At 41.1% G+C, this 21,511-nt stretch overlaps 1 protein-coding gene across 1 annotated transcript in view; it reads left to right on the top strand.

Moving 5' to 3' along the window:
- Positions 1-18,225, top strand: part of ptprua (protein tyrosine phosphatase receptor type Ua) — a 174,574-nt gene extending 156,349 nt beyond the window's left edge. Inside the window, exons 22-30 of the mRNA XM_054606668.1 lie at positions 654-770; positions 957-1,111; positions 3,114-3,249; positions 4,253-4,402; positions 6,822-7,136; positions 10,761-10,886; positions 13,696-13,853; positions 15,027-15,162; positions 17,260-18,225. Coding sequence (XP_054462643.1) covers positions 654-770; positions 957-1,111; positions 3,114-3,249; positions 4,253-4,402; positions 6,822-7,136; positions 10,761-10,886; positions 13,696-13,853; positions 15,027-15,162; positions 17,260-17,322 — 1,356 coding nt within the window. The 3' untranslated portion in view covers positions 17,323-18,225. The remainder of the gene's footprint in view (positions 1-653; positions 771-956; positions 1,112-3,113; positions 3,250-4,252; positions 4,403-6,821; positions 7,137-10,760; positions 10,887-13,695; positions 13,854-15,026; positions 15,163-17,259) is intronic.
- The last annotated feature ends 3,286 nt before the right edge of the window (positions 18,226-21,511 follow it).

Raw genomic sequence — 21,511 nt, 5'->3', positions numbered from 1 at the left:
CAAGGCTTTGATGTATATGAATGAACATTGTGGCTTTTTGAAAATCATACGTTTGTCTGTACAGTCCTTCCTAAGTTCTTAGTAGCTAGTTGCCATTTTTTTTTAAATAACAAGACACAGAATTTAGTGATGTGTAATTTGGTTGCTTAGAAACATATTTTCCAGGCTTTGTAGGTGAGAAAAATAATCATAAAATGGGTTCACAGCCTGAAGTAGTAGAAAATGTTGACACCACGCTACCAGCAGTAGAAGAAAATATGCCAAAAAAACACTCTGCAGCAACGGAAATATGAAACAGCCATTCACTTAAAAAACTTAAAAGTGCAATGATGTTCGGGACATCGAGGAAGAAAATAACACCATCAGTAAGTTCTATCTCCAAGAGGAGGGAAATGCCTCTAGACATCAAATCAAAAAATGTCTTATCTAACCTTGGTGTCTTTTTATGTGTCAAATGTTGGAGATTAATGGAACAACTGTGGTAAAGTCCAAATATGTAGAAAAAGGTCACAACAGGATTAAAGCATTGCAATTTGTCTGCTTGTTGAAATCTCAGTGTCTAGTGCCGTGAATGTTGGTTGGTTGTCGAGATAAAGCCGCTGTTTATGTGTGCGTGAACCTCTCTGAACTTTTGCTGTTTGTTGTTTATCCAGATGAAGTGCTGTAAGTATTGGCCTGATGACACTGAGCTCTATGGTGACATTAAGATAACGCTACTGAAGACAGAAACACTGGCAGAGTACACTGTGCGCACCTTCGCCATGGAGAGGGTGAGTCATACTCGCATTTCTTTTTTTTATCTCAACTCTCGGTTTAGCCTCTAAGTCGTATACTAATGCATTTCTCATTCAGCTTCAGGTTTGTTGAATTGTTTCCTATTTGTGAGATCTCTCTCTCTCTAAATATTCCCCTTATACTCAAAGCATCTCATTAGATTTGCCTGATGTTTCTTCTAGAGAGGTTACCCTGCCAAACATGAGGTGTGCCAGTTCCACTTCACCTCCTGGCCTGAGCACGGGGTGCCGTACCACGCTACCGGCCTGCTGGCTTTCCTGCGCCGGGTCAAGGCCTCGACACCTCCTGACGGTGGGCCTGTGGTGGTCCACTGCAGGTAACTCATCACTTTAAACACTGATAATGACCTTCCCACTCTAGCAGGTGTATGTGCATCAAATAATTACAGACGCAGGTATTCATCTACTCTTAAATAATATATTTCTTTGATTTTCCAACCCACACTTAATTTGCTTTGTTTATTCCTGTTTCAGTTTGTGATTATCCACATTTCTCAAAATAACTTCCATCCTGTTGGCTGTGTATATGTGTAGGTGGAGAGCACAAAAGTGCTAAAAACAAATACCAAAAATGAAAAAGGACAGGATGTTGTGTTTTAAACATGACCAGCAAGAAATTCACAAAGACGTAGGCAGTTGGATTGTTGACAATCTAGGATAATGTCAGCCTTTGTGAATTTTTCTTTTTTAGTTCCCTGTATGATATTGCCTTACACTTGTTAATATGTGCATTTTAAGTTTTTGCATTAAAAAGCACCAGAACCATGGAAAAAATAATGACATATATTTGCTTGGTTGAGGTGTAGAATTTGTCCAATAGGAAATGTAATGGAAACATATTTTTTTGATACCCCCTGACAGAATACTGCCTCTTTTTTTTTTTCTATTATAGAGAAACACACACACTGCCAGTCATCGGTTCACGCCTCTACTCCACCAGACAGCCCAAAAAGTAAAATAAGTGATAATAAAAGTGTGGTGAACTTAACGTCAATGTTCCTGGTTGAAGTCCAGAAGGGCTCCTTGAACTGTGTCTCCCTTTTCTCTGTCACCATAGTATCTGATCAATTTGTTTCATGGTGATTTCTCACCTGTTTGGTTGGGTTCAACAAACTATGCTTACCATTTAGTACAGTTTGCTTTGAATGCTGCAAAAGCTATGAATGGAACTCTGGTGCGGACAAAACAATCTGACCCAAGACCACTTTAAAAGGAGGGTCTTGGTCAACTTACAAGGGATGTGGTTCCTTTGTGGTCATAAAGCAAATGGACCTACAATATCTTGTAAAAGTTTATAAAAAATAAATATATCAAATTTGTATTAGTTTGACCCATATTGGGGGGGGGGGGGGTGAAGCCAGTGTGAACTTTAACCACACCAGACCACACTTTTTTTTCTCCCTTGGTCCCGACCGAATCAACCAAAAGGTCATGTGTGACAGCTCCTTTGTTCGATCATTTAAAAAACAAACAAAGGAGAAAAAAAAGCAGGAGAAACAGAAAAACACAAACGGCTCTTGAAATGCTGTAATGCACTTTGGATTTCTTGAATTTTTTTCCATGTGAAACTTAACCAAAGATAACGTTTTAGGTTTACAAACTAGTCAGCTGATTCAGACCAGAGAAAATTAACTATAGGTCTGAAAACGGTGTAGAGACACACTCAAGGTCGTCTCAGACACACTCAAGGTCGTCTCAGACACACTCAAGGTTGTCTCAGACACACTCAAGGTCGTCTCAGACACACTCAAGGTTGTCTCAGACACACTCAAGGTCGTCTCTCAGTGTCTCAGACACACTCAAGGTTGTCTGAGTTGGGCTTTCACATCAGCCTGAATGAACCAAAGTGACCTATTTTGAATTGAACCATACAGGTTATGATTAAAAACAGCCTTATTGACAATGAAAGCCTTTTAAACTTTTTTGAGAAATTACATCAAAATGTAAAGGTTAAGAATCTAGTTTGTGTTGCTGGATTTTAGATTTGTTTCAGTTTATAAGTATCCCACTTGTGTGAATGATGGCTGAGGTATTCACACAGTCCCAGACATGCCTTTGTCGCAGTGAAAGACCAAGAAATGGAAGGCATAAGCCAGTACATCGATCGTATTTAAGTACTCTATGAACTATAACTTAGATTATTTTATGAACATTATGCTCACTGTATTTGCTTCATTTCTTTCCATAACAAAGACCCTCATTATACTTGAGTTTTGGCAGAGTATCTCAATCATTATTAAAGGCTCCCTGCTGAGACTTTTCCATAACAGTGTTTCATTCAGGCTGGTTGACCCTTCTCCCCTCTCTCCTCTGCACCAGTATGGGGGCAGGCAGGACCGGCTGCTACATTGTGCTGGATGTCATGCTGGATATGGCTGAGTGTGAAGGAGTGGTGGACATCTACAATTGCGTCAAGACTCTGTGCTCCCGACGCATCAACATGATCCAGACTGAAGTGAGTGGGAGGGCAGGAAGGTGGTAAGAGAGGCTGACACTGTTAACCAGAAGCTCACAAGTTTGATCTTGGAAATACAGAACTGTTGGTCGCCCACATTCTTTCATCGCTTATTATTTATAATGAATGTTCGCAGTGGAATCTTTTCAGGCTGGAAAAGCCTCTGAAACAGCATTCATACAACCATTGGCAGGGGTAGAGGAAGTATTTAACGTGTAAAAATACTCCAGTAAGTTTAGAAGTTAGATGAAAGATGAAATTGCAAATACTTAAAGCTACATCATGATACTTCTTAAAGACAAGGATGAACTCATATAAGATACTCGCCTTAATTGTGTTATTAAACACACAATTGCCAGTTATTCTATTCAGAGTCTACTGAGTGTTAACTCCCAATCTTCAAATAAACAAACCAGAACAAAATACAGTAATTACTAGAGTAAAAATAATATTTAAAGCTTGTAAAATATTTTTTTAAATGTTCTTTTATTGACAAGTCTTGGTGTAGAGACAATACAGTAAATACCAATGGAATCCATCCCGCTCTTAATTTCATCTTTTCACTTTCAGCTAGAGCTCGTCTACCAATTACGGAACACATTCAAAATTATAAATAAGTTGTAAGGGGGACATTTTTATGCCTGTTATTATTAATGTATCCTCGGCTCTTTGGTCTTTTGCTTGGTATAGTGTCAAAACAAATTTCAGAGTTTCGTCGTTAATTGCACAGCTCATGACGGTATTTAACTATTGTGTGTGGGCAGTGTTGTCGCTCCTCTGATGTGTGTTTTCTGCACTTTTTACTCCATTAATAGACACATTTCTGTATTGGAACAATGCCAAAGAGTGGGCATGGTGACTATTAGTCAATATTCGACAGCAGTTATTAAATTCAGCATTGTTCTTCACAAGTGGCCAATTAACAGGAGGCTCATAAGTGCAGTGGGGGTTTTGTGTGACTTTGTAAATTTGTTAATGTTTTTCCCCGCTGTCCGTCTCTCAGGAGCAGTATGTGTTCATCCATGACGCCATTCTGGAGGCCTGTCTGTGTGGAGAGACTGCCATTCCGGTTAACGAGTTTGCCCTAACCTATAAGGAGATGTTGAAGGTTGACTCTCAGAGCAACACCTCGCAGCTCAGAGAGGAGTTTCAGGTAATGCACAGAAACACATGACTTGTATTTAACTTTGTATTAGTGTCTGTAAGGTGGATTTTGAGTGATCACACTCAACCTTAAAGCTAAAGTCTCTGTTCATCGAGAGTAAAAAACAAAAAAAGTACATTTTTAAATTAAGGGTGACCGCGAATAGTCATCTCGATGATTCTATCTACGATTGATTCGACTAGAAATGTCCAAGTCTAATTGTTGCAGTTGGAAAAACATTTTGAAACAAAAGATCATTCCATTCTGTCTATATGGAGGTGCGTAATGTCTGATTTTACGTATCATTTCTTGGTTTATCCCAATAAATTGTGACACAAAGCCTTTTTTGGTATAAAAAAATTAGCCTCAGCCCTATCTATCTCATAAAAGGGTGGAAAAAATGTTGCACTATCCGTTTTTATGGGACCATCATAGCAGCATCTTGGCGATATTTTCAAAATCAAAGAATAAATGTATGAATCAGAGCACTCGCATAAGAACGTAGCCCAATCAGAGCGCTAGTTTGAGTTTATGAACAATTCTGTAAAATACGATGGGGGAAGCACATTGAAACAGTTGTCGTTCTCTCGTTGAGTGTCCCTTATTTCCCTGTAGTCTCCCTTAAATCTGGGGTATGCTACAATGGGGAAAATGGAATAATGGCGGAAAGTTATATTAACAACCGCGAAAAGCAAGCAGACTAAGAAACCGTGTCTGTCGAACAGTTAAGCACTTACGCCGCATCTACACACACACAGACCCTACACACAACAAAAAGTGCAGCCCATTATTCTGAAACGACAGATAAGTAATAGTCACATGTATTTCAACCAATACTTTGATGTTTTTAATGTTTTTCTTGAGATATATAAAGTTTAGGCAGAGGCTGATCAATGAGTAAATAAAACAAAACAGGATTTGGCAAGACTTGACAAATCAGATTTGACTGTAAGATCTTAGTCGCGGACACCCATAGTTGAAAAAGAAATGTTCAAACCTCAAAAAAATGTGGCAGGACAACCAGAGTTGTACTTGTAGTAATGTCTCCACAACTCAATTCACCTTTCACACAGCGTGCAGAAAAACACTCACTGATTTCAATGCTCAAAACTACAAACATGGCCGAATACAATCACTACCTGTGTGACTGCTCTGATGTGAAAAGACTGCAGTATATTGGCACTGCCCCTTAATAAGGTAGAGAAATGATACCGAGGCCTATTGAGACTGAATAACAAGCAAGTCTAAGCACAGTTGGCTTCCAGTGCCAGTCTATAGCTGGGTTTTTAGTGGACAGAAGATTGGCACTGGAGATGCCCGTGGCGTAGGTTTTGATTTACAGTTCAGGGTCAGATTTCCCCCAAATCTACCTTTTAAGGACAACATTAATAATCCACTGCAAATGGTATTTTGCATTTGAACTAAATAGTTATGACTTCAATGTTCTCTACTCTTACTACTGTGTGCTGTAAATCTTTAAAAGATGACTGTGGTGGACCCTCAAAAATATACAACAAATTATTAATGTCCCGGACCTCACTCGCTTTTACATTTGCCCTTCTAAATAAACACACTTTGTCTTGCACTGCAGGTCTTTGGTGAGAAATATGCACGGCTTGTTAAAAATAAATGAATAGTCAGCATGAGAGTGATTGCCACCAAGGCTGCTTTTCTAATCAGTATACATTAAACATAAAGAACCTTTTGCTCAGCAGAAAAGTTTTAGATTGCAACTAAGAAAGTGTATTTGTCTTTTGTGTAATGGTATTGCCTTGTCCTGTTAATACCAGTAATAATTATGTTATTGATTGGTGACCTTTGGCCAAAATAATTATATATATTTTTCCTTTCCACGTGCAACACAATTACCCTCTCTCAGTGCTGCTCATATGAGTCGTCCAATAAGACAACCGCTCATAATTGGGACCTGCAGTCTAGATGCAATATTCCAGTTATGAGCTTGAATGTTCTATTCATTTTGTCTAAACCAATGGGGAGTCATTCACAATATGAAGCAAGTTAGATAATCGGTTCATTTCAATTTCCATTGCTTCATTATATGCTTATTCATAATGCATAAGATTGTGCTAAGTGTGTTTTTATCCATTAAGCCTTGTGGGGATTTTGACGCATAATTAATGTGTTTTTAAAGTTTCCCGGAGATGATTGGAGATAGTTGTGCTTGTCAAGTATTGACTGAATATTTTTTCTTTGCCTCTGTCCATCTCTCTTTGATCCAATTTATGTTCCGCTGCGTCTGTCTCCTCTTATCGCAATCTTTATTTTCAGTCGTTCGTTTTTATCTCGGCATCTAGAATCCGAGCACATTGTCAAACACACACGCCAACCCTTTTTAATTATCTTCTCTGCACACTCTCTTTTCTCCTTCACTTCGCCGCTCCTCCTCCTCCTCCTCATCCTTCCTCAGACTCTGAACTCGGTGACCCCTCACCTGGATGTGGAGGAGTGCAGCATTTCTCTGATGCCCAGGAACCGCGAGAAGAACCGCAGTATGGACGTCCTGCCTCCGGACCGCTCCCTGGCCTTCCTCGTCACCACCGAGGGAGAAAGCAGCAACTACATCAACGCAGCGCTCGCCGACAGCTTCCTCCGGCCCGCCGCCTTTGTTGTGACACCGCACCCGCTGCCCGGCACCACCACTGACTTCTGGAGGCTCCTGTACGACTATGGCTGCACCTCTGTGGTGATGCTAAACCAGCTCAACCAATCCAACTCTGCCTGGGTAAGAGGAGAGGGGCTACTTAACCAGCTGGAGATTTAATTATCGACACATGACTTGGGAGTATAAGTCTTTTCATTATTAACTTCTATCTTATCAGCTTCCTACTTGTAATTTATCCATGGGTAACTTTTAAACCCCTATGCTTAACAGCATCTGCATCACAGCTGGATTTGATGTGGATTTAGATTAGTGCTGTTTACAAAAACTCAAATTAAAAAGATAGCACCACAGTATAATATTAGAGGAGTGTTTCCTAACATTTTGTGATATATGACCCTATTTTTAAGGACAAAAAATTCTCGTTACTCTTTGTTTGTTTCAAAAGTATTATCATATAGTAGTGATACATTTCAAGCCTTTTTCATTTATTCTGACTTGTTCATATTTATTCAGCTTACTAAGGTTTCACTTTTGTCACCAGAGCAGCTTTTCCTCTGAGAAATGTACTCCATATATAAGAAGATATGGGGAGTGTAGAGTGTCGGAGCCAATTCCCCTCCAGTTCCAAACACTGTAAGGCAGTAAGCTGAAACCCAGAGCAGAAGTATAGTATAGAGACAAAAAGCAATGTAAAACCCTCAAAAGGTGTCAGGCTGTCTCCTAAGGAATCTCAAAAATGGAAAGGAATCTAAAAAATGAGGAGCTCCATCGTTGATGTGTAGAAAGCAGACTACACCTGTTTCCCTGCTCGAACAATCAAAGCACATTACAGTCATTTAGCAGACGCTTATCACATATCATTCACCCATTCACACACTGATGACAGGCTACCATGCAAGGTGCCACCATCAGACTCTAACTAACATTCATGCAACATCCAGTCCACACCGATGGCAAGCCTTCGGGAGCAATTTGGGATTAAGTGTCTTGCCCAAGGACACATCGACTGCCGAGGCCGGGTATCGAACCACCGATCCTCTGATTGGAGAACTACCTTGCTCTCCACCACGCCACGCCACAGCCGCCCTTCACCTCCGTCTGACGTGGACCTTATGAGCTTAATTCGCCAATCAATGTGGGGAAAAAAAGATAATCATTGGACACTGGAAAAATCATTCATTAATTAAAGTTTAATTTAGGTTTAATTAATTAAATGTCAATTCATATTAATTGTGGTACAAGCACAGTCTGTTCTCATGATCCTGTGTAGCTGATAAATTATTCTTAATAAGTCCTGCAGTGATAGTTTCGTATGAGTAAAGTTTTGCCCGTTTACGGCGCATTCACCTCATATGAGGTTCTGAATTAACATAAGATTTCTGGGGCTGTATTCCGAAAAAAGGCGTTTATCTTAAAACCAGGAGTCCTCCTAGAGGCACTGAAGAGTTTCCACTTAAGACCTATTCACAAAGCTGCTGAGAGACACTTTTAGTGAAGAACAAAGAGAACTCCTTAGCTAAGAGAAGGGGCCTAGTTGACCCATTTGCTATGGATGACATCATGCTTTATGAATGAACCCACTCGGAGTTACACAGGAGCATGAGAAAATTGATTCATTTGAATTAGAGATAGACAGACAGACAAGACATGCAGCATGTGATATGTTTCAGCAACAAATCAAATGCACACTTTTTCTGTATAATCTCATTATGAAATGATTTATCTCTTACAATCATGCCCATAAAGCACAGTCAATTGAATTAATTCCAAACATTAAAGTATGCACCAAATGTACTTGATATGAAACCAGCTTTAATTGCAGTTGGGGATTATTTAATGTGCGCTTGTTAACTGTTAATCAAATTGGGGTCAAACTTGATGAATAGTTTGACAGACAGCTGAGATATCTCAAGTTCGTCGGCTCTTGAAGCCGTATTTTTCATAAAGTACAAACTGTCATCTCTGGTGTAATTGATTTTTTCCCCCATTGTTGGTGAGCCCAATAAGTCCTTAAAAGAAGTTTGTTATCATTTTATATTCATAAAATACTGACCCGATGACACACATTAATAAGTGTGACTAAGTCTCAGTGACTCAGGAGTCCTCTGGACCCCATTTAACTTTAAGCTAGTTCTAGTGCTGAAAGGCTTTGTTCATTACTGTCAGACCAAACATGCGGGGGTGTAAAAGTAAGGACCATAGAAATAGAATTCCATTTATATGGTGCGGACCGACACTGTGAAGCTTTATCAATTAGTAGCTGCCATTTCTTACTGAAACTCCATGTCGTGTTAGAATGAGAGAAGTCTGCCGTCCGAGTGTTGCATACGATAAACCAAGTTATTTTTCTCGTTACCAGCAATTAACTATCTAACAACTTGTAATTTTTTATATAAGCCATTATGACACTGATGCAACATGTCATTCTCAACATGTTTTCTACCCCCTCGATCCAGGAAACCTAACTATAAAAAATAAATAAAAAATGATGGTGCAAATATTGAATATTTCCACTTTTAGTGTATAGTTTTATAATATGTCAGAAAAATAATGATTAATGCTAGTGACATTGTCAGATTTTTGCTGAATTTCTTCTGCCACTACTTATTATCGCAAGTAAAATCTTAGCTTAAAGCTTATGAATTTGGAAGAAAAAAAAATCATCTGATTTTAAATTCATAGTTAAACATGACTTTTTATATTGTCCTGTGTAGTGACAACATGCCATCCCTATCGCCCCTTCCCGTCAGATAAGACAGAAAAGGGAGGACGGGTCATCACATGTCTGGCCTTTCAACTGGTGCTCTGACGCCAAAGCTTCAATCCGGCGTTCAGGCCGCCCGTTTAATTTACACGGCCTGTCATGGCATTAGCGTGTTCTTATCGTTTCCCCACACTTTTGCTCACGCGTGGGTTTGTTCTGCCGTCTCCCTATCGTCGCTCTGTCACCGTGTCATGTTGGATTCCTGCTCAACATTTCCTCCGTGCCTGTCAGCGGAAACCTGTCCCTCTTCCTCTGTCACTCTTTTCATTCTTCTTCTGCCTTCCTGCCTCTCGCCACAGTGGATTAACAGTTCACTCTCCAACACACACATACACACTCAGTTTGCCCTCCTGAGTTGGAGCTGCCTGTCTCCTGTCTGAATGTATAAATATTTATCTCCCCTCCTGCCCAATGTCACCTGTTAATGCCCTTATGTCATTGTGAAATGCCATTATCACTTCCTACTCCAGGGGTCCCCTCAACCCCAAAGTCACTGCAGAGCTCGTCAGCGTGTCAACACGGCTCCCCTGTGTGTTTTTTACTCCGCTATTGGCTGGGGGGGGGGGGTCTCCCATCAACGGTGATGGGAGACCTTGGCTCTTGCGCGCGCCAACCTCTCGGCTAACTTCCTGTTTATCTCTCCCAGGCATAGCCAAGGTCTCCTTCTCCATTAATTTATAATGTGCTAATGGTAATGATTTCTTTCGACTCATGAATAATTCAAACTAGGTGAACACGGATTATGTGAAGGATTGTTCCTGTTTTTTTTGCTCATTTAATTTACCGTTGCTATTTGTAGACAATCATTGTCATTTAGGCTAATTGTGTCTGCTGTCAATACTCAGGTGTCTTGTTACTGGGCCTCACCATCACTGGCTGCTGACATAATGATTTGTACTGCCTCAAGCAAGAGTGAGCTAATGACTTGTTACCTCCTCTCCACTCCACTCCTCTCCTCTCCTCTCCTCTCCTCTCCTCAGCCTTGTCTGCAGTATTGGCCTGAGCCTGGTTTGCAGCAGTTTGGGCCAATGACGGTGGAGCTTCTGTCCAGAACGGCCGACGATGACGTAATCATCCGTCTCTTCCGGGTTCAGAACATCACTCGGGTAGGTGGATCCACAACAAGAAGACTCCCACGGTCCGACTTATGAAGATCATGTGTAGACCCGATTAGTGTATTTAATTATATCTCTTGTTAATCAAAAGCCACCTGTTGTCAAAATACATGCCAGGAGAAATTTTTGCAATCCAAAAAAAGAATGCAAGAGGTGTGAACCCAATTAGAGGCACAACTGGAACATGAACTGTAAGTTTCCATTGTGTGCAATCATGTCGCCTCTAAATTTACCTAATGTTCTGACTGAACACACAGTTAGACAATAATTGCTGTGAATAAGTTGGCTGTGTTACCAGTTATCTTGGCTGGGGTGAGAAGAAAAATGATTTAAGGTTTGCAACTGATAATTTCACTCATTACTCAGGACAAACATTTGTTGTGATAATATCAGCTTTATAGATGCCAAAGCACAGTATCTGGACAATTAACATCACGCCAATACTAAAAATACAGGCAGCCATGTGGGAAAACTTTTCATGACGGCTTTTTAATTATAATTACAAGTACAAGATATTAGGAATTTCAGTCGTCTACAATATGTCCCACATGGCAAAAATAATTGTGTGAAAAAAACAGTGCCAAAAAGACTGCAAAGCCACTATATTCAGAAAATACAACAGTATTAACAATTGAATTAGATAATTAAACAGGTTTATAAATCAATGTTGAGGCTCAAACCTTTTAAAAAGCTTGGCGTTCCTACATTGGGGCTTTTTCCACACTTAAATCAAGCTTAAATTTGTTTGGCAAGCTTGAGTCTTGAAAAGCCTGAAAGCAGGTGTGTGCATTAAAAAGCGTGACAGTCTTGAGTGTCATTGTTGATTGTAGAGTTTCACAGTTTCACTCAACCGAGCTCTTGATGACAGCAGTGCACGGTGAAAGGCTGACCATATGTCAAGTTTTCTAAGTTTTCCTTATGACACTTGTTTATTTTCTCCACATTGTCCAACTTATTTCCCCTAAAATTAATTTAATGAGAGCATGTAATTGCCTTCATGTTGCTGTCTTCACAGCACAAACAAGTGTAAACTCTGAATCACTCTAAGTTGCCTTGATATGGCAGTTTGACAGAGTTAATGGAAAAATTGCTGTTTAAATGTTAAATTTTCTTATCAAATGACATGTTTCTGCTTAAATGATGGATTGGGGCAAAAAACACTTGCTCAAGCAGAGACCCAGGCTCAAGCTCTGCATTGCTGCAGGAGGCATTTCCTGGCACTAAATCAATGCATTTATTTTAAGAGGGTTAATGAAGCCTGATACTAATATAATGATTCAGAATGGTGACCTCGGTCCCAGCTGGCATTTGTTGTTCCCGGTAGTTGGAATGATTTGCAGCGTAATAATCATGCTCTCAGAAAAACAACTGTATCAATAGTATGGTGATGTTATTAGCCACATATAGTCCCAGGACTTAATAAGCAGATCAACTTCTGTATGAGAAATGATGTGATATCGAAACAAACAGAACCTTTATTTATTAGACCCCATGTTTTTACTGTCTACACTTACTGAAGCAGTTTTTTTTTAACCATTTTCAGTATTTCAGTATGTTTTTTCGTGTTGCTGATTGTGTTTATGGGTTGTGAGTCTCTCTGTGTGTGTGTGTGTGTGTGTGTGTGTGTGTGTGTGTGTGTGTGTGTGTGTGTGTGTGTGTGTGTGTGTGTGTGTGTGTGTGTGTGTGTGTGTGTGTGTGTGTGTACCCATGTCTGGGTGTTGTCTGAGTGGTTTAGCTTAGCTCCTGTTCCCACTTGGAAACACTTTCAGCTCCCATCCTTTGACCCGAGTAGGTGCTCAGCAGTCTCCTGTAGATGCTTCATGCAGCTCGTTGAGCAGATGTGTCCTTGTTGTGAAGCTTCCTGTAGTTGACAAACCCTCCACCTTACCTGACCCCTTTAGTTTGCCTAAACCTCCCCTGTCAGTGCCCCCCGTCACCTTCCCACTCCTACCCAGCCCCTCAAATATCTTGGCAGCATGTCAGAAACTTTTCCCGCATGGCTCTCTGCAGGACCCCGAGGAGACAGGCACCACAGAGCGAGACACCGATAGCCTCTGTCCCACGAAGGTATTCTACCAATTGTCCAGTAGATACAACAAAGCTGCTACGATTAGCGTGCTTGCCAACCAATAATGTACTGTGATAACTGTTGAGATGATTAATAGCTTCTCCCTCACACCAGTGGTATTGTTATTTTTTGTGTTCCTCCAAATTAAAGGTACCATGTGGAGTTTTTGACCACTAGTAGTGCTATCAAACTGGGTTCTATTGTTCTGTATCTTATGCGCATACACCAAGACACACATGTACGCTATTCTGTGCTCAGATACTTAGTAACATGCCACCCAAAGGTAGAAAACAAAGAAGACTGCTAGCTGATGTAAGCATGGCTGTAAACAATACAGAAAGGAGCAGAAGGGTTGCATTTCTACTTCGGCTTCACCATTCAGCGACAGTCCTAGACACTTCATTAAAAATGCAGTGTTGATCATTTTGATGGCATGGTCTCGGTTTAAATTCATTTTAATAATGTCTCACTTTAATGTGGTAGGTTACAGCACTCTGCAACTTTAACAGCCAATTAGAAGTAAAGAACTGGAGCTCCACAGTTGAACTCAAGCAGGTTTCAAATTGTTGACAGAATCCCCCCCCCCGGCTGAAAATCAGATAGCTGTTTGAATGAGTTTGTAATGTGTTGAGTGTGTGCGGTGGGTTAAATGCATATATGATGTCTTATATTGGAATAAAAATAAAGCCCTTCTCACTTCTTCATCCCTCTCTAAACTCTTGCTGTCTAAAGCTTCAAGAAGGCCAGCTTGTGGTGCGTCACTTCCAGTTCCTGCGCTGGTCCCCATACCGAGACGTGCCCGACTCCAAGAAGGCCTTCCTCAGCCTTTTGGCCCAGGTTCACAACTGGCAAATGGAGTGTGGAGAGGGACGCACCATCGTCCACTGCCTGTGAGTAATCTAACATACATCTGCACCGTACATGTGTGTGTTTTGTAGACTTAGGCTGCAGACTATGGTCATGTGATGTTGATGTGACATTCAAAACTAGCATGAACTCAAAGTCTCTTCATAAATGTTATTCTTGTCTGAATGGAAATGCATTAGAAACAACTTTCAGGGTGCGTTCACACCAGCCTTGTTTAGTCCAGTTGAACAAACTCTGGAGTTTTTACCAACTTGGTGCATTTCGCTTGGATTTGTAAAGTGCCGGATTCTCAACCACTCTCTGGTTTTGCCTGGAAGGGATGGTCTCTGGACCGCTTCTCAGTGAACTTTCAGGTGGTTCATTTCTGGTGTGGCCTACCATGTATGTGTCATTTCATTGGTTTAAAAAATGTTTGCTTTTCCAGTTTTGGTGACTGGTGAACTAGTAGCCTGTTTTTGCGTTTGCTACCACTGAATACGTTAAATTCACTTTTTAACAGACCACAAAAGATACAATAATTAGCTAGCTAGCACACCCCACTATCCCTCTGCCTCACTCACCACTGCTAGGATGCTAGTTATGCTAGTTTGCTGGGAGGAGAGCAGGTGGCAGCTCCAGGTCTCCTAGCAACGGGGAGTGACGGACGAGCGTTTAGACCCATTCCGCTGTTCGGCTCATTTTCCCCGCCCTCTGACTCTCCGTTGAAGGCTGATTAAGATGCCACTCAGCATTTATATTATTCACCTACCTACCAGTTATTAAAGACATTGTCACATTTAATGAGACTTAATCACTCTGAAAAGTGTGCAAACTTTCTAAGTGTTGGTGTCTTTACACTAGCTGCTTGACTGCTGCTGCCTGCCTTCCATTACATTTGTCCCTCATCTCCATTTCAGGTCCCTTTGATCTCTGGAGGTCAGGCTGCGTGTTAGCTGTCTCAAATCTGATTAAGTTCCCGCTCCTGTATTTTAATGAGAACTTTTTCACAGATATTCATCTTGCAAGTCTGCTAGTTGGCCTTTTTCTGACAGCATGCTTGATCTGTGTTCAGTCTAACTGTGACATTTCACTCTGTACCACCCCCTCTGAGAGGCTGTCTGGGATGCTGTACCACATCTTTATTAGGTCACTCATGTCTTTATGCTTCTTTTCTGTGTGTTTGTGTCTGCGTCTTTGTTTCGATCTTTCTGGAGCAGGAATGGCGGTGGCCGAAGCGGTACCTTCTGTGCCAGCACCATGATCCTGGAAATGATTCGTCATCACAGCATGGTGGACGTGTTCTTTGCTGCCAAAACGCTGCGCAACTCGAAGCCAAACATGGTGGAGACAATGGTGAGCAAGCGGGGATCATAATCTCTCTTTACAGCAATATATTATATCATACTATGTTCCTGCCTCCGCAAGGGATTACAGTGGAAAACTGCTCTGCAGGAAGACAGAGAAATTAAAGGGACCTTTTTCCATAAATATGTATATTATATGTATATAGATATTTTTTTGTGTTTCATAAGAAGTCAAAAAAGTCAGGCTAAACTAACATTACAAAAAAGCACCTGTTGTCTGATGAACTTAGTCTATAGAGTTTCAAAGGAAAGCTTTTAAACATACCTTTTTGTTATACAAGTTACAAATATCTCTGTCAAATAAAGCAGAATTCTGAAGCATATGTTTGGATAGAAATATTTAGAAAAACTGCATAAATGGAATAGTCCACAGTGAAAGTGTGTTTAGACTGAAAGGGAATATCATTTTAGATGCAGCATATTGCATACAAATTAAAGGAAAGCAAGTGGGCGCACATTTTCTCAAAGTAGCACAAATTGAGAAGTCTTAAAAGGGAAAAGTTTAAACATTTTCAGAAAACGTACATCTACTAACTTACTACCACTTGTGTGTTTGCCTGCTAAATATGAAACTATAGCTTTTGCAAAGACTGTAAGCAGGAGGAAACAGCTTGCACATCTTTGTCCAAAGATAACTAAATCTGCCACTATGACCCTCTGAAACTGACTTATCAGAATATTGTATATAATTTATTGAATCTCTATATATTTTTTTTTTATCATAAACACAACTGACTTTCTTAAGTATTATCCCCAGTCGAAGGTTGCCAGGCAACCAGTGGAAATATTTGATATAATTATATCCTTAAACAGCTGGGAACCAGAGCTTTTAGCAGTCATTACTATTTCTAGCAGAAAATTATTAAACATTTTGTGCACTTTTTACCAGAATAGTTTATACGCAATTTTAATATATCAGGCTTTGGATATACACAGTACTGACAGGAAAATGTATGTGTGTTTGAATGGGTGAATGAAAGGCAAATTGTAAAAGCTTTGTCCGGTAAGTGGAAAGGCGCTATACAAATGCGGTCCATTTACCATTGAGGGGCTGTTCACATGTTGCATCTTTAGCACACACAAATCCATTCTTTTCAATGGAGACCAGCTGAAGGCACACGCAAAAGCAAAAGTGACACTGTCGCTGTTAAGCACCTATTTTTTGGGGCGCGTCCATTGCCCACCGAGATTGGAAAAATCACAACATTTTCTAATGCAGCAAGCGAACACAAGGTCATGTGACGAGAACTATCCAATCAGCTCCACAGGACTCGCTTCACCCTTTTCCTCCAAGGAAGTCACAACATCCGGTTGAAAGGTCAGCCAATTTGATGCCTCTTTCCACTGACAAGTCGAGCAGGACTTTGTTAAGTTTAGAAAGTGAAGCTTCCTGCTAAGTTACATAATCATCGCCATCACAGGGCACAGGTTTTGGCTGATTAGTAACAGCAGGCTTGACAGGAGTGCAACTTCCCAAACACATTGGATTCAAAAGGATGAAAGCGGAGCGGCTGGTGTTTTCCCACGCATTTTTAGACACAACTTGTGAAAACCCCATTAAAAGTCTTAAAAGTCTTTGGAATCAGTTCTCTCAAAAAAAGGCCTTGGAGGGTGCTAAAAAGTCTTTAAATTTGGAAAAGTATTTATTTGCTCCTGCTTGTCTGGGGCAATTATGTTAGTTGTAAAATGTTTGTGAATGTGATTGCGTGTGCACCATCACTACTGCCAGCTAGAGTAGCTAGGGAGCTCAAAATGGGAATATATCATTTTTAGTACAGGTGAACCCTGAAGAAACCCTGCGTTAGTAGGAGAAATTCATTCCAGGCTGTAGTGTGCACATGGGACAATAAGACAAATACTTATATTAATCCTTTTACCTGGATCAATTCAGCGGTTGAGCAAATGTGGGCACACCAAAGAGTAAATCACAATATTTGATCACTAAATGTCTTTCTTGATTGTACTGAATATTAAAACAAATTATTTCCCACAATATGGGAAAATCCCAGGAAAACGTTGTTGTTCATGCAATTTTGTAACTGTTGATATGGAAAATAATCCCGGTCATTGTCTGTGCTTGTTTTAGGAGCAGTATCGTTTCTGCTATGACCTGGCCCAGGAGTACCTGGACTGCTTGGAAGTCAGATAGCACCAATCCCTCACTTCTCCTCCTCTTCGAGGAAAAGGTCTGGATCCTGGATCCAGTTTCCTGGATCTGTGCTCCTGCCTCCGTAGTCCATGTACACAGCTTTGGTCGTCTTCTTCGCCATGCCTGGATGAAACACTGTCTGCCATAAGGACTCATTGAGAAAGCTCACTGGACAACATGTAACATACTACTGACACCCTTTTTGCTTTTCCTCGGCGCTCTGATCCAACCTGTGCTCGTTTGTGCCAACTTTACAGTACATCTGCCAAACCAGAGGACACGTTACAGGACTAGAGTTCATTTTATACTCGACCGCTGTCAAGACAGCCGGACTACCTGTCATCCACCTCAACGACAGGGTTCAAAGAGCTCAGCTGTATCCTGCCTTACAATGAACAAACACTGAACGGGAACTACAGTTGATGCCAACCACTGGGTGATATTTTGTGTTTGTTTGTAACACTGTAAATGGTGCAATCTGCTGTTGGTGAACATCCCATGTCGTACTGTACTATATTTGAACTTTATCGTGGGTGAGGCTGAGGATTGAAGGTAAACTGATGGTGAAAAGGAACCCGATGGACATATGTGTACAGTAGAGTTGTCTTGGACCTACTTTCTCTTTATTTATTTTCTGTGTATATAGATGTTTTTTTCCTCCTTCCCCCCGGGTGTTTCTAGATGTTCTCAACGTCTTATCAATGTGCCAATCCATTCTCTCTGTGTCTGTAAATGGGGACCTCTTCAGCATCTGCATGCCCAGTCTTAAGTGTTTCATTGCAGTGTGTGGCCCAAGTCTGCTTTAGGATGGATTCTGCAACGCAAATCCCTCCGCTACTCTCTTGAGAGAGAGAGAGCTCCGTAAGAACAACCGCCTGTTGCTGTGAGAGTACGGCGAAAATTCAGTCGCTTTCTAAATTTGTATTTATTCAATGTGTTTTATTTTCTAAATAGTGTATAAAACAGGAAAGTAAATAAAATATGTTGTTGCTTAACAACCATGGCTTTTTGGGGGGATTTTTTTGTCACACCTCATGACAACAAAGAGTCAAAATGACACCAGAGAGTCAAAATGACACCAGAGAGTCAAAATGTACAACAAAGGGAGTCAAAATGACACCAGAGAGTCAAAATGTACAACAAAGGGAGTCAAAGAAAAAACAAAGACACTCAAGACCACCAAAAAGACAAAGAAAGTCCACCAAGAGATGCAAAGTGACCACAAAGAGAGTCAAGGTGACCAAAAAGAGACGCCAAAGGTCGACCAAGAGACCTTTGGCGTCTTACCACAAAGATATGCAAATAAATGCTATAAAAAGAGTCAACGCGACCATGAAAATTGAGAAAAGACCAAAAAAAGAGTCAAAGGGGCAGCTACGACACTCAAAATGACCACAGATAGTTAATATTACCACAAATAGACTCAAAATTACCACAAGTAGACTCAACATTACCACAAAAGTCATAGTAGCAACAAGAAGACACAAAATGACCGAAAAGATAATAAAAAATCGACCACAAGTAGACTCAAAATGAACAAAAAGGGCCTTTTACATGTCTGTTTCCAGGATCTCATCATCTCCCAATCTGTCCATGGTTGTAGACATGGCCCCGGGTTTAATATTTTCTCAAACCCCCCATTTTACAGAGCTCCAGCTCCATATATGGCCTACGTTATACTCTGCAAAACTATTTTCAAGAACTTATGAGTTTTTGATGGAAGAGTTGTAGAAGTCCCCCCATACACCACCTCCGCCAATACCGACCAGAAGACACTGCTGTGTAAAAAAAACAAAACACAGTTCATCCGCTTGACCTGTATTTTAATTTACGCTTATCATTTAATTAGCAACTTTAATGGACTTTTTTATCATTACCACCAAACACAGCCTCTAGGATTCAGCCACCTCTTTAATTGGAGAGTCTTGATGATCCATTGATCGAGGGACCGACGCACTTAATCTGCACGTGGCGCTTTATAAGCTATGTCACATCTAGTTACTGTGTTTTATGAGTGGCTGATAAGCTCCAGTGATTCACTGTTTGACCCTTTTCTGCACTCTGCGCTGTGTTTCTTATCAATATACTGTACTCCCTCTGCTGCCTGTGCACTTTTAAAATGAGAGACAGGACAGTGACAGATGGTTTTCTAAAATACGCAAAGGCGAGAAGCCTTACAGCAAGGAGAATGAACTCCAGAAATAGTCAGACAGCGCGATGAAGGTCAAAGGTCGCGCTAGCATGTATTGTTTTGGCTGTCAATGTTGTCTCCACAGGTTCAATTGCCTTCTCTCTTTGTGTTTACGCGGCAATAGATCTCCCTTCACTGCATTTAAGAGACGATGAAAAGCCGCATAATGCGCCTCGGATTTAAAAAAACAAACACAATTGCTATTGTGTGCGGCGCACAAAAGGACGAGGACGACGCTCTCCTCAAAGCATCCGTTTATGTCAGATCACACAAACGTGGAAATGTGTTTTTTTTCCCCTTCACATGTTGCTTGAAAGAGAACACAGTTCCTCAGATTTGTCTCCACTGCCTTCTTTCTTTTGGAGGCTGATCTGAATGCTTAAGAGGACGGTGGATGAGTCTCATTGTCACAGCGGTAGTGTCTGTAATTACTGTTGCTATTGTTTCACACTAAAAAGGCTGCATGCCAGCACTGGAACGAGACTTTCAAGATGACTGAATGCGATGAAACCCAGACACGGGGCTTGTGGGTATCCGGGGATGCTTAATCTTGATGATACTATTAATCACTGGACATTTTCTCCACACGCACACACACAGGGAAATTATATTAATTCCGGGCAATCATCAGAAACATACAGATTATCTAACAAGCATATAAAGGTGATAATGAAGCTCAGTAATTGTAAAAGTGGTGGGAGTGTTTTAGTCACTGCTCTCACTACAGCTTTGCACATGAATAGTTAAATATTTGCTCCTTTGTTTCATTTCCATCGTCACACCCTCCTACTAAGAGAGCGATCACAACAGAAGGATGCGTGCCTATTTGATTGTTCAAATTCTCACTCATAAGTTATTAATACCCACATAAAAGAGCAGACACGCCGGGCTGTTTGAGAAGACTATAATCCAACAATAAACAACACCGGGCTGCTTTCCACAACAGATCTGCTGGCGGTGGGCTACAATTTGTCCTCAGTTGAGTCCAGCAGGTTCTGACTAGTCCTTTCCTTATCCCTGTCGTGTAAGTGCACAGATTTGTGTCTTGCGTAATCAATCAGTAGCTTGTTTGTAGTGCTAAGAACATTCGTGGGCCAAATGGGCTGATGGGATGTGCGAGCATGTTGGGAACAAAGCCCTGGTGCACCGGCATCACAAGTCTGCAGAAGGGGAAAGCTGTGCAAACACGAATACAAAGATGCAGCTCTTTCACCACGCTGACTTTGTGTTAAGTCTCCAGCCATGCAGGGGGTAAACCGCGTGAATCAATTAATCTCCTTCATTTTGACATAAATTCACCACAGGAGGTGGGCTGCAGCCCGTCTGGTGAATAGAGATGTATCCGCGTGTCTCCCCCAGACTGATGGCGGATTCAATTTGAGCTCAGTTGAGCTCTGTGCGGATTCATCTTATCTCTGACATGACTTTACATTGCATTAAATTAGATTGCTCTTACCCGGTACGCGGACCGGAAGCTTCCCTCATCTCTTTACACGGTCAAATCAAATAATGTCGCACAAGGTCTGCAAAAACCTATTCCAAGACGGATAAGGCTGCTGACGATAAAAGCTGGTGTGTTTTTTAAGAATATGGCTCATTCAGTAAGGCAATCATCATTGATTATGTCAGGCCCAGATGATAGAACGTCCATGATGGCTCCAGTTAATGGCAAATATGTCGTTTGGTAAGAACACAGCACATCAGTCACAGGGGGCCCCTGGCAGTGCTGAAAACACGGGACAGAAGAATCTGTTGCGACTGTTCTCCCACCCACAGCATAATCTATTGAGGTGGGAGGGAGGATGCGAGGGGGTGGCCGAGGGCGAGCCAATAATGACCCTGCTTTATCCTAGTGACTTGCAGTTCACAGAGCCTGCTTCTCCATCTTCCACCTCTCAGTGTGATAACACAATAACAATAAGCTCGCAGGGAGGCTGAGGGGGTCTGAGGTGGCTCGACCTGTACGGACATGACTGATATGAGTCATGCAGTGCACCC

The sequence above is a fragment of the Anoplopoma fimbria genome, chromosome 10, assembly GCF_027596085.1.
Source record: "Anoplopoma fimbria isolate UVic2021 breed Golden Eagle Sablefish chromosome 10, Afim_UVic_2022, whole genome shotgun sequence".
NCBI lineage: Eukaryota > Metazoa > Chordata > Actinopteri > Perciformes > Anoplopomatidae > Anoplopoma > Anoplopoma fimbria.
Note: the sequence above shows the minus strand (reverse complement) of the source record. Positions and strands in the feature narration are given on the sequence as shown.